Source organism: Bubalus kerabau, chromosome 2 (genome assembly GCF_029407905.1).
Source record: "Bubalus kerabau isolate K-KA32 ecotype Philippines breed swamp buffalo chromosome 2, PCC_UOA_SB_1v2, whole genome shotgun sequence".
Taxonomy (NCBI): domain Eukaryota; kingdom Metazoa; phylum Chordata; class Mammalia; order Artiodactyla; family Bovidae; genus Bubalus; species Bubalus kerabau.
This window is the reverse complement of record NC_073625.1, coordinates 140,934,813-140,947,186: the sequence shown is the minus strand read 5'-3', so window position 1 is coordinate 140,947,186 and position 12,374 is coordinate 140,934,813. Positions and strand designations below refer to the sequence as shown.

The 12,374-nt window shown below is 47.5% G+C and overlaps 1 protein-coding gene across 12 annotated transcripts; it reads right to left on the bottom strand.

Moving 5' to 3' along the window:
• Positions 1–1,593: 1,593 nt before the first annotated feature.
• LOC129643877 (uncharacterized) lies at positions 1,594–12,088 on the bottom strand. Of its 12 annotated transcripts, none has more exons than XR_008710569.1 (3): positions 11,650–12,088; positions 6,646–6,847; positions 1,594–4,829 (listed from the first exon to the last, which is right to left on the bottom strand). XR_008710569.1 is itself a non-coding variant. In XM_055569024.1 (2 exons), the coding sequence occupies exons 1-2, from the start codon at positions 7,307–7,309 to the stop codon at positions 4,786–4,788; spliced, it is 708 nt and encodes a 235-aa protein (XP_055424999.1). In that variant the 5' UTR covers positions 7,310–7,645; the 3' UTR covers positions 1,594–4,785. The 12 variants fall into 12 exon arrangements, 2 of the variants coding, with proteins under 2 accessions (XP_055424999.1, XP_055425001.1); XR_008710571.1 differs by having other exon boundaries at positions 6,646–6,819; XR_008710568.1 differs by lacking the exon at positions 11,650–12,088 and adding an exon at positions 8,580–8,913.
• Between the last annotated feature and the right edge of the window lie 286 nt (positions 12,089–12,374).

Here is a 12,374-nt window from a genome sequence, read left to right as displayed (position 1 = left end):
CAAATATAATTCCATTTTTAAATGAATAATTGTATAATTCTTTACTTGATTAGAAAAATAATAAGTATGGATATAGAAACTATTTCTGATTTTCGTGTTTCTAATGGTTGCCTTTCTGTCTTTCAGTTCAGTTCAGTCGCTCAGTCGTGTCCAACTCTTTGCGACCCCATGAATCGCAGCACTCCAGGCCTCCATGTCCATCACCAACTCCCGGAGTTCACTCAGACTCATGTCCATCGAGTCAGTGATGCCATCCAGCCATCTCATCCTCTGTCGTCCCCTTCTCCTCTTGCTCCCAATCCCTCCCAGAAGCAGAGTCTTTTCCAATGAGTCAACTCTTCGCATGAGGTGGCCAAAGGACTGGAGTTTCAGCTTTAGCATCATTCCTTCCAAAGAAATCCCAGGGCTGATCATCAGAATGGACTGGTTGGATCTCCTTGCAGTCCAAGGGACTCTCAAGAGTCTTCTTCAACACCACAGTTCAAAAGCATCAATTCTTTGGCGCTCAGCTTTCTTCACAGTCCAACTCTCACATCCATACATGACTACTGGAAAAACCATAGCCTTGACTAGATGGACCTTTGTTGGCAAAGTAATGTCTCTGCTTTTGAATATGTTATCTAAGTTGGTCATAACTTTCCTTCCAAGGAGTAAGCGTCTTTTAATTTCATGGCTGCAGTCACCATCTGCAGTGATTTTGGAGCCCCCCAAAATAAAGTCTGACACTGTGTCCACTGTTTCCCCATCTATTTCCCTTGAAGTGATGGGACCAGATGCCATGATCTTCGTTTTCTGAATGTTGAGCTTTAAGCCAACTTTTTCACTCTCCACTGTCACTTTCATCAAGAGGCTTTTGAGTTCCTCTTCACTTTCTGCCATAAGGGTGGTGTCATCTGCATATCTGAGGTTATTGATATTTCTCCCTGCAATCTTGATCCCAGCTTGTGTTTCTTCCAGTCCAGCGTTTCTCATGATGTACTCTGCATATAAGTTAAATAAGCAGGGTGACAATGTGCAGCCTTGATGTACTCCTTTTCCTATTTGGAACCAGTCTGTTGTTCCATGTCCAGTTCTAACTGTTGCTTCCTGACCTGCATGCAAATACAGGTGGTCTGGCATTCCCATCTCTTTCAGAATTTTCCACAGTTTATTGTGATCCACACAGTCAAAGGCTTTGGCATAGTCAATAAAGCAGAAATAGATGTTTTTCTGGAACTCTCTTGCTTTTTCCATGATCCAGAGGATGTTGGCAATTTGATCTCTGGTTCCTCTGCCTTTTTTAAAACCAGCTTGAACATCAGGAAGTTCACGGTTCATGTATTGCTGAAGCCTGGCTTGGAGAATTTTGAGCATTACTTTATTAGCATGTGAGATGAGTGCAATTGTGTGGTAGTTTGAGCATTCTTTGGCATTGCCTTTCTTTGGGATTGGAATGAAAACTGACCTTTTTCAGTCCTGTGGCCACTGCTGAGTTTTCCAAATTTGCTGGCATATTGAGTGCAGCACTTTCACAGCATCATCTTTCAGGATTTGAAATAGCTCAACTGAAATTCCATCACCTCCACTAGCTTTGTTGGTAGTGATGCTTTCTAAGGCCCATTTGACTTCACATTCCAGGATGTCTGGTTCTAGGTGAATGATCACACCATTGTGATTATCTGGGTCATGAGGATCTTTTTTGTACAGTTCTTCTGTGTATTCTTGCCACCTTTTCTTAATATCTTCTGCTAATACCAAACAGTGTTGTTTCTTTAACTGTCAACTTCAGGCATTATTTATTAGCTGAACTTCTGAGAAGCTGGGAGGTATTGTGTCTACTTAAACTGTACTTGCTCTCCTCCCCTTCTACCTCCAACTTAAAACAATTGTTACTATTTTAATTTTGCAGAGACAGCATCTCATGACTCTCAATGATGTTAGATAATGTTAAACATTTATTTGGAAGAGGGTGTTTGCTATGACCAGTGCTTTCTCTTGGCAAAACTCTGTTAGCCTTTGCCCTGCTTCATTTTGTACTCCAAGGCCAAATTTGCCTGTTACTCCAGCTATCTCTTGACTTCCTACTTTTGCATTCCAGTCCCCTATAATGAAAAGGACATCTTTTTTGAGTGTTAGTTCTAGAAGGTCTTGTAGGTCTTCATAGAACCGTTCAACTTCAGCTTCTTCAGCATTACTGGCTGGGGTATAGACTTGGATTGCTGTGATATTATACTGTGATATAAATATTATTGTGATATCTCCAAGGTTTGCCTTGGAAACGAACAGAGATCATTCTCTCGTTTTTGAAATTGCATCCAAGTACTGCATTTCAGACTCTTTTGTTTTCTATGATGGCTATTCCATTTGTTCTGAGGGATTCTTGCCCACAGTAGTAGATACATGGTCATCTGAGTTAAATTCACCCATTCCAGTCCATTTTAGTTCACTGATTCCTAAAATATCTATGTTAACTTTTCCCATCTCCTGCTTCACCAGTTCCAATTTGCCTTGACTCATGGACCTAACATTCCAGGTTCCTATGCAATATTGCTTTTTACACCATGGAACGTTACTTCAGTCACCAGTCACATCCACAACTGGGTGTTGTTTTTGCTTTGGCTCCATCACTTCATTCTTTCTAGAGTTATTTCTCCACTCATCTCCCATAGCATATTGGGCACCTATTGACATGGGGAGTTCATCTTTCAGTGTCCTATCTTTTTGCCTTTTCATGCTGTTCATGGGTTAGCAAGAAAAGAATACTGAAGTGGTTTGCCATTCCCTTCTCCAGTGGGCCACATTTTGTCAGAACTCTCCACCATGGCCCATCCATCTTGGGTGGTCCTACACAGCATGGCTCATAGTTTCACCGAGTTAGACAAGGCTGTGGTCCATGTGATCAGTTTGGTTAATTTTCTGTGATTGTGGTTTTCATTCTGTCTGCCCTCTGATGGATAAGGATAAGAGGCTTATGGAAGCTTCCTGATGGGAGAGACTGATGGAGGGGGAAACTGGGTCTTGTTCTGATGGGCGGGGCATGATCAATAAATCTTTAATCCAATTTTCTGTTGATGGGCGGGGCTGTGTTCTCTCCTGTTGTTTAACCTGAGGCCAAACTATGGTGGAGGTAATGAAGATAATGGCACATCCTTCAAAATGTTGCATGCATGCACTGCTGCACTCAGTGCCCCTGACCCTGCAGCAGGCCATCGTTGATCTACTCCTCCACCAGAGACTCCTGTACATTCACAGGCAAGTCTGGGTCAGTCCCTTGTGGGGTCACTGATCCTTTCTCCTGGGTCCTGGTGCACACAAGGTTCTGTTTGTACCCTCCAAGAGTCTGTTTCCCCAGTCCCATGTAAGTTCTGGCAGCTCTATGGTGGGGTTAATGGAGACCTCCTCCAGGGAGGCTTATGCCATATCCAGGTCTGCTGCACCCAGAGCCCCTGCCCCTGTAGCAGGCCACTGCTGACTTGTACCTCCTTAGGAGACACTCAAACACAGTTCTGGCTCAGTCTCCTCTGTGGGGTCTCAGGATCTATGGGTCCTGGTGCGCACAAGGTTTGTTTGAGCCCTCTGAGCATCTCTGGCACATAATACCAAAATCAGATTGATTATATTCTTTGAAGCCAAAGATGCAGAAGCTCTATACAGGGAGAAAAAACAAGACCAGGGGCTGACTGTGGCTCAGATCATGAACTCGTTATTGTAAAATTCAGACTTAAAGAAAGCAGGGAATAAAACTAGACCATTCAGGTATGACCTAAATCAAATCCCTTATGATTATACAGTGGAAGTGACAAATAGATTCAAGGAATTAGATCTGATAGAGTGCCTGAAGAACTATGGACAGAGGTTTGTGACATTCTACAGGAGACAGGAATCAAGACCATCCCCAAGGAAAAGAAATGCAAAACAGCAAAATGGTTATCTGAGGAGGCCTTACAAATAGCTCAGAAAAGAAGAGAACCAGAAGGCAAAAGAGAAAAAGAAAGATATACCCATTTGAATGCAGATTTCCAAAGAAAAGCAAGGAGAGATAAGAAAGCTTTCCTCAGTGATCAATGCAAAGAAATAGAGGGAAATAATAGAATGGGAAAGACTAGATATCTCTTCAAGAAAATTAAGAGATACTGTCACGCGAGTGTATGTTCCTCGGTTCTTTGTCTCATCATAACAAAGATTTGGAGCGACGGACATTAAAGCCCTTGGCGCGTCACAGCTCTTGGGTCTTGGACAAACCGTGCTACAGCTCTTAGGCAAATCAGTGTTACAGCTCTATTTTATTTAGAAGATAGCAGGAGAATCCAAGACTTGAAGAGAAGAGAGTGGAGGAGTGCATGGGGAGGGAGGGAGGGGGAGAGAGTGAGAGAGAGTGAGAGAGAGAGAGAAAGAGAGAGAGATAGAGCACATGCATGTGGGAGAGAGAGTCTGAGAGAAAGCACTTTGGCTCCTTTTATATGTTTTTTCCTCCACCTGGGCCTGCCCTATGCAAATTGGGCTTAGCCAGGAGTGCTGTTCTGTTTGTTCTGCCTGAGGTCTTCACTCTGGTCCTCAGACCTTCCTTGTCTTTTAGCCACCGCCATTTTGGACTCCTTTTCCCTATTCTACCTACCTAACATTCCCCCCTCAAGAGATGGGAGGCCCAATTCTTTGGGAATAGGGGCGTCAAGGTCTTTCTGGCTACTTCCTGCTGAACTGGGGTGGCGAGGGGTATTGGGCCTCCCCCTCTTGCTAGTCTCAATCCTCAGAGTCCTTACAGCGGTGTCCAAGGGTGTGTGATATTTTCCGTGGTCAGCTGTAGTTTTATATCTTTGTTGAACTGGCACTGCATGTTGTAGCTGGTTGACCTGGGCAGAGACAAAATAGGTTAGACAATTGACAGTACATGGAATAATCATAAGCATCATCAATATAGCATAACGAGGACTAGTAGGGACATTGGTCAATTTTAAATTCACATTGCCAGGATAGCTCAAGTCCCTCCTTGTTCAGGGATCAGAAGATCTATCTCCTGTCTGTCTTGGAGTACAGTCTCTGTCAAGCTGTGTTGGCTCCTTAGAGTTATCCTGAGAAATCGTATCCCCAGAAACCAGATTTTGGGGGTGTTCATTAGAATGGCACTCATTGGTAGTTCTGAATAGGTATCTGAGATCTCCCAGGGGCTCACAGGTGTATTGAGTGTCCTCTTCTGTTTTCTTCCATGGCTTGACTCATGAGTAGTGAATCCAGGAGTCATGTCCTGGTACCTTGACTGCTGTGGGGGTAGAAAGTATTACAGGGTATGGGCCCTTCTATGTGGGCTGGAGTTGAGCCTTGGGGGACCCATCTTTCTAGACTTTAATTAGGACTTAAGTTCCTGGAGCATATAGTGGTGACTCTTTAGAATCTTTTGGGTCCTGGTTCATACCCCACAAGCATATATCCTGTTGGAATTGCCCAATGGCTATGGTATAAGACTGGAGGGTCTGAACCTCTGGATCTAGGAAGAGGTCATTGACATAAACAAAAGGTCTCCCATATAGCATCTCATAAGGACTAAGACCAACCTGTTCCTTAGGGGCAATGCGGTGCGGAGGAGAGCTATTAGTAAAGCCTTCTTCCATCCCAGGGAGGTCTCCTGGGTTATCTTTTTTATCGCTGATTTTAAGAATTGATTGGCTTTTTCTACTTTTCCTGAAGATTGAGGCCTCCAGGCACAATGGAGATAGTAAGTAATGCCCAATGTTTTCGAGACTCCTTGGGTGACCTTAGAAGTAAATGATGTCCCATTGTCACTTTGTAATGACCTGGGCAGACCAAATCTTGGAATGATTTCATGAAGCAGTTTTTTTACCACCTCCTCAGCCTTCTCAGTCCGGGTGGGAAAGCCTTCAATCCATCCTGTGAATGTACCTATCATGACTAATAGGTATTTATACCCTTGAGAAACTGGCATCTGGGTGAAGTCCATCTGCCAGTCCTCTCCTGGGTAGGCCCCACGTCGTTGGAAGGGCTGGGCCAGCTGGGGTCTTTGAGCTCCTTGAGGGTTGTTTAATTGGCAAATGGGACAAAAGGAGACCATCTGTCTTATAGTTGTTTGGAGGCCTGTTCCTCTGAAGGACCTTTCTAGTAATCTTTGGAGGGCCTTTTCTCCTAAATGAGTAGTGGCATGTAAGGAGTTAACCAACTTCCATTGGAGGTTTCCAGGCAGAAAAAGGAGTCCCTCCTTTTGGAACCACCCCATATGATCTTCTTGAAAGCCCTCACTCTTAGCTTTAAGAGTCTCACCTTCAGCATATGAAGGAGTTTCTGGCAAATTAGTCTGTGGAACTAAGGTGGCAATCCCTATTAGGTCATGGTTCTGTAATGCTGCTCTCCTAGCTGCCTGATCAGCTGCTTGGTTCCCTCGTGCCACTTCCGTGTTCCCTTTTTGGTGTCCTTTACAGTGGGAGACTGAAACCTCAGTAAGCAGATAGACTGCCTCCAAGAGTCGAAGAATCTGCTCACCATATTTGATTGGGGACCCTCGGGTAGTCAAGTGGCCCCTTTCTTTCCAAATAGCCTTATGTGCATGTAGCACCAGAAAGGCATACTTGGAGTCAGTGTAAATGGCTATTCTTTTTCCTTTTCCCAGCTCTAAAGCTCGGGTCAGGGCTATGAGCTCAGCTAATTGGGCTGAAGTACCTGGTGGCAGAGGCTTAGCCTCTATGGTCTCAAAATTGGAGACTACTGCATACCCGGCTCTTCTTTTTCCATCCAAGACAAAGCTGCTTCCATCAGTGTACCAGATTTCTTCAGAATTGGTCAGAGAATCTTCTGATAATCCCTCTCGGGGTTTTGTCCAGTGGTCCAAGGTTTCTAGACAAGAGTGAAAGGGGAGAGAGCCCTCGGGGGTAGGGAGGAGGGTGGCTGGGTTAAGAACCTCACAAGGGGATATAGTGAGGCCTGGATTTTCCATCAGTGTTACTTGATATCTGAGGATTCTTTGATCAGACATCCATAAATGGCCTCTCCCATTTAGGAGTTGTTTTACTTGGTGGCTGGTAAAAATAGTTAGTTTGCCCCCAAAGAAGAGTTTTAAAGCATCTTCTATCATGATTGCAATAGCTGCAAGATTTCGAAGGCAGGGGGGCCAACCTTGGGAAGTTGGATCGAGCCTCTTGGATAAGTAAGCTACAGGCTGGGGCTCAGATCCCAACCTTTGAGTTAGCACTCCCAAGGCTATTCCCTCTCTTTCATGGACATAAAGTTGGAATGCTTTTTCTGGGTCTGGCAACCTCAAGGCAGGTGCCTGAGTTAAGGCCTGTTTTAGTGTAGCCTCTGCCTCCTTTTGAGGAGTTCCCCACATCAGTGGGATTGAATCATCTCATCCCTTTAAGCTTTCATATAAAGGCTGGGCAATTAGACCATAGTTGGGTATCCAGATTCTAAAATAACCAGTTAGCCCCAGGAAAGCTCGCAATTGTTTTCGAGTCGTGGGGGAGGGCAACTGGAGGATTCCTTGTACCCAATCAGAGGACAGCATCCTGGACCCGTGTGTAATCTGAACTCCCAGGTAAGTGACCTTTGTCTCGACCATCTGTGCCTTAGCACGGGAGACTTTATATCCCTTTTCTGCCAAGAAGTTTAGAACCTGAATTGCATGTTGTTGGGCGCTTTTCTTATCTGGAGAGCAGATTAGTAGGTCATCTACGTATTGTAATATTTTCCCATTAGGTCCCAGGTCCAGATCTAGGAGGTCCTGGCTAAGGGCCTGTCCAAACAGGTGGGGGCTATCTCTGAACCCCTGAGGTAATACTGTCCAAGTCATCTGTTGGTGTTTTTCTCCTGGGGCTTCCCACTCAAAGGCAAAAAGGTATTGGGATTCTTTAGCCAGCAGTATGCAAAAAAATGCATCTTTGAGATCCAAGACTGTAAACCATTTGGCATTGGGTGGGATTTCTCCCAAGATTACATAGGGATTGGGTACTGTGGGTTGGAGGGGGACTACAGCTTCATTTATGATCTGGAGATCTTGAACCATTCGCCAGGTTCCATCTTTTTTCTTTACTGAGAGGATTGGGGTGTTACATGGCGAACTGGTGGGGACCAATAGCCCACAAGCAAGGAATTTATTTATTAAAGGCTGTAGTCCCTCCCAAGCCTCTCTTTTGAGAGGATATTGTTTCTGGTTAAGAAACCAAGTGGGATCTCGGAGGACAATGATGACTGGTTCAGGTTGGTGGGCTCGTCCAGGAATCCCCTGATGCCATACCTGGGGGTTAATTTTGTCTTCCCATAGTTTTTGGTCCCTCTCTATTGAAGGTGTAATGGGTTCTTCAGTAGTAGTCAGGAGCTGTAGAGCTCTAGGGGCTGAAAAACTTCCCATCACAAGGGTGGTCCCCAGTTTAGTGAGTATATCACTTCCCAATAAGGGGGTAGGACACTCAGGGACCACCAGAAACTGGTGGAAAATATTTGTCCATCCCAGCAACAAAGAAGTGCTCGGGTGAATCTTTTAGTAGTTGCTTTTCCTGTAGCACCCAAAATGGTACAAGTTTGGGAGGAGAAGGCTTTGGAGTAGGAGATCAAGACAGAGTAGGTAGCCCCTGTGTCAACCAAGAAATTCTCGGACCTACCTGCCACATCCAGTTGCACCCTTGGCTCCAGCCCCGTGATGGTTATCTGTGACAGGCAGGCTGGCTGGAGCGGGCCACTTCAGTCCTCTTGAACCATCGTGAGGGTAGGCTTGGCACTTGACCTTGAGGCTCTTGGGTCCCGAGGGCAGAGTGCCACCCAATGTCCCAGTTGATGGCATTTGTGGCAAGCCGTTCTAGGAGACTTGTCACGGTTTGGACACTCTTTGGCCTAATGCCCCGCCTGTCTAGAGATCAGGCATCTGTCTCGTGCCTTGTCCCTCAAGGACTCGGGGTTTGCCATAGGGCTTCTCTGGAGGGCGGCCAGCATCTGGGCATGCCTTGTCTCTTCCTTTCTCTCCTTCTCCTGGGCCTTGGCCTCCTTCTCCTGTTCTCTGTTAAAAAAGGTATTGATGGCTGTCTGGACCATCTCATCTAAAGAGGCAGCAGGGTCCTGCTGTTGTAGCTGCTGTAACTTAATTCTGATATCTGATGCACATTGGGACAGGAATTTGTCCTTTAAAATCACCCGTCCCTCGTAAGAGTCTAAGTCCAGATTGGTAAACTTTTGGAGTGCCTCTTTTAGCCTCTCCAGAAAGGCAATGGGGTTCTCATTGGGCTCCTGAGTTATTGCTGAGACTGGGCACAGTCCCACAAGTAATAGGCTTCTTTATGTTTCCATGGGTGGACTTCCTTAGGGGTGAGTCTTTCTGAAGCTTATCCTACCCAGAACTGTTGCAACCTGAGAGCCAGGCGTCCCTGGGTCAGGGTGCAGATCCCCAGGCAGACTGAGGCGTGACAGCCTCCTAGAGTTTGAATCCCCGGGCAGGTCGAGGCGTGACGGCCTCCCGAGCATTGGGTCCCTGGGCAGGTCGAGGCGTGACGACCTCCTGGGACCCCTGGGACTGGAGGATCCCCGAACAGGTTGAGGCGTGACAACCTTTCGAAGGCTGATCCCTAGGCAGGTCAAGGTGTGATGACCTCCTCGGACCCCCCGGACTGGAGTTTGGGCATCCCCAAGATCTCCAGTGTGACCAATGCTGGGTAGAATTAAGAGATTTGTAACTCACTGCTAGTTTGCCCCCCATGGACAGGAATAGATACAATATAAGTTCATCTTACCCAGAACTGTTGCAACCTGAGAGCCAGGCGTCCCTGGGTCAGGGTGTAGATCCCCAGGCAGGCTGAGGCATGACAGCCTCCTAGAGATCGAATCCCTGGGCAGGTCGAGGCGTGACAGCCTCCCGAGCATTGGGTCCCTGGGCAGGTCGAGGCGTGACGACCTCCTGGGACACCTGGGACTAGAGGATCCCCGAACAGGTTGAGGCATGACAACCTTTCGAAGACCGATCCCTAGGCAGGTCAAGGCGTGATGACCTCCTGGGACCCCCCGGACTGGAGCTTGGGCGTCCCCAAGATCTCCAGTGTGACCAGTGCTGGGTAGAATTAAGAGATTTGTTTTGCCCACTGTGGATGGGAATAGATATGATGTAAGTTCATCCTATTCAGTACTGTTGCAACCTGAGAGCCAGGCGTCACTGGGTCAGGGTGCAGATCCCCAGGCAGGCTGAGGCATGACAGCCTCCTAGAGATCGAATCCCTGGGCAGGTCGAGGCGTGACAGCCTCCCGAGGATTGGGTCCCTGGGCAGGTCGAGGCGTGACGACCTCTTGGGACACCTGGGACTAGAGGATCCCCGAACAGGTTGAGGCATGACAACCTTTCGAAGACCGATCCCTAGGCAGGTCAAGGCGTGATGACCTCCTGGGACCCCCCGGACTGGAGCTTGGGCGTCCCCAAGATCTCCAGTGTGACCAGTGCTGGGTAGAATTAAGAGATTTGTTTTGCCCACTGTGGATGGGAATAGATATGATGTAAGTTCATCCTATTCAGTACTGTTGCAACCTGAGAGCCAGGCGTCACTGGGTCAGGGTGCAGATCCCCAGGCAGGCTGAGGCATGACAGCCTCCTAGAGATCGAATCCCTGGGCAGGTCGAGGCGTGATGACCTCCTGGGACCCCTGGGACTAGAGGATCCCCAAACAGGTTGAGGCGTGACAACCTTTCGAAGACCGATCCCTAGGCAGGTCAAGGTGTGATGACCTCCTGGGACCCCCCGGACTGGAGTCTGGGCGTCCCCAAGATCTCCAGTGTGCCCAGTATTGGGTAGGATTAGGGGGTTGGATATTATAGAGTATTTCCCTCCCAAGGCCAGCTATTTTCTGGTTGTCTCTCCAGAAGATTGTAGAGGCAGTCTTGTGGATCTGGATGGGGCTCAGGAAAAGAGCATGAAACAGGAGGAAAGGGGGCAGAGCACAACCTTTGAAAGAATGACATAGAACAAGGGTATAATGTAAGCCAATTAAAATCAGTTGGGTCCAAGATGACAAGTCAACTTCAAGTAAACCTTAATCCCCAATCTATAAGCCAACAGACACACCCAGAGGTGGCAAGACAGCTCCAGGGCACAAGATCAGAAGAGGGAGGAGTGGGTGGTTCCCCAATGGCTGGGATGATCCTCTCACTCATTAGCATATGAATTCCATCCCTTCACAAAACCTAGCCAGGCCTAATTCCATGGTTGCAGCCCTTGCCCTCGGCAATGGTTCACACCCTGAAGGGTGGCTTCTCTCTGGATCCTAACAAATCTACCTCTTATCCTTTGTCTCTCAATGAATTTTTGCAATGAGACATCAGAGCCTGAGTTTCATTAGTTTTGGCTGGGCTTGAGTCCTGGGAGAGAGCTGAAGGACAGGAGGAAAAAGCAGTGGGAAAAACGTGCCAAGGAATCCCCTTCATAGCCCGCTGGAAAATTTGCCAAATATCTGACCGGTGCTCACAGTTTCATTGGTCTGATCCTTGGCACAGAGAAGAGAAAGGACAGAAGAACCCCCACTGGCTTGTGTAACAGCTACTGGGGCTCAGCAGATAGCGCCTTTAGGACATGCTGAGGAGTAGCCTCTCCAGAGTCCCTCAATTGTGCCCCTGCCACCCGCCTGTTTGCGGGAGGTTCGAGGAAACAAGAAACGAGAGATTGTAAAGGTCCCTCCAGCCATAGGAGCGAGGACCTCTTACCTTAACCGGAGGTCTTCTGGAATCTGAGACTGGGCCGCGTGAGCTTTCTGCTGAGTTCGGTTTTCATTGTCCAGGTTTCCAGCTCGATGGGCCTTCCCCTGTGCTGGGTTTCTTCACCTTCCGCTTCTAGTGCAGGAGCTTCGCTGAGTTGGGCTCCTGCTGTGTTTGGCCTCTCCCACGCAGAGGTTATTTCAGCCAGGTTATATCCGAGTCACGGCACCATAGATGTCATGCGAGTGTATGTTCCTCGGTTCTTTGTCTCGTCACAACAAAGATTTGGAGCGACGGACATTAAAGCCCTCGGCGCGTCACAGCTCTTGGGTCTTGGACAAACCGTGCTACAGCTCTTAGGCAATCAGTGTTACAGCTCTACTTTATTTAGAAGATAGCAGGAGAATCCAAGACTTGAAGAGAAGAGAGTGGAGGAGTGCGTGGGGAGGGAGGGAGGGAGAGAGAGCGCGCGCGCGAGCGAGCACTGGCACGCCGGAGAGAGAGTCCAAGAGAAAGCGCTTTGGCTCCTCCTTTTATATGTTTTTTCCTCCACCTGGGCCTGCCCTATGCAAATTGGGCTTAGCCAGGAGTGCTGTTTGTTCTGTTTGTTCTGCCTGAGGTCTTCACTTTGGTCCTCAGACCTTCCTTGTCTTTTAGCCACCGCTCTTTTGGACTCCTTTTCCCTATTCTGCCTACCTAACAGATATCAAGGGAATATTTCATGCAAAGATGGG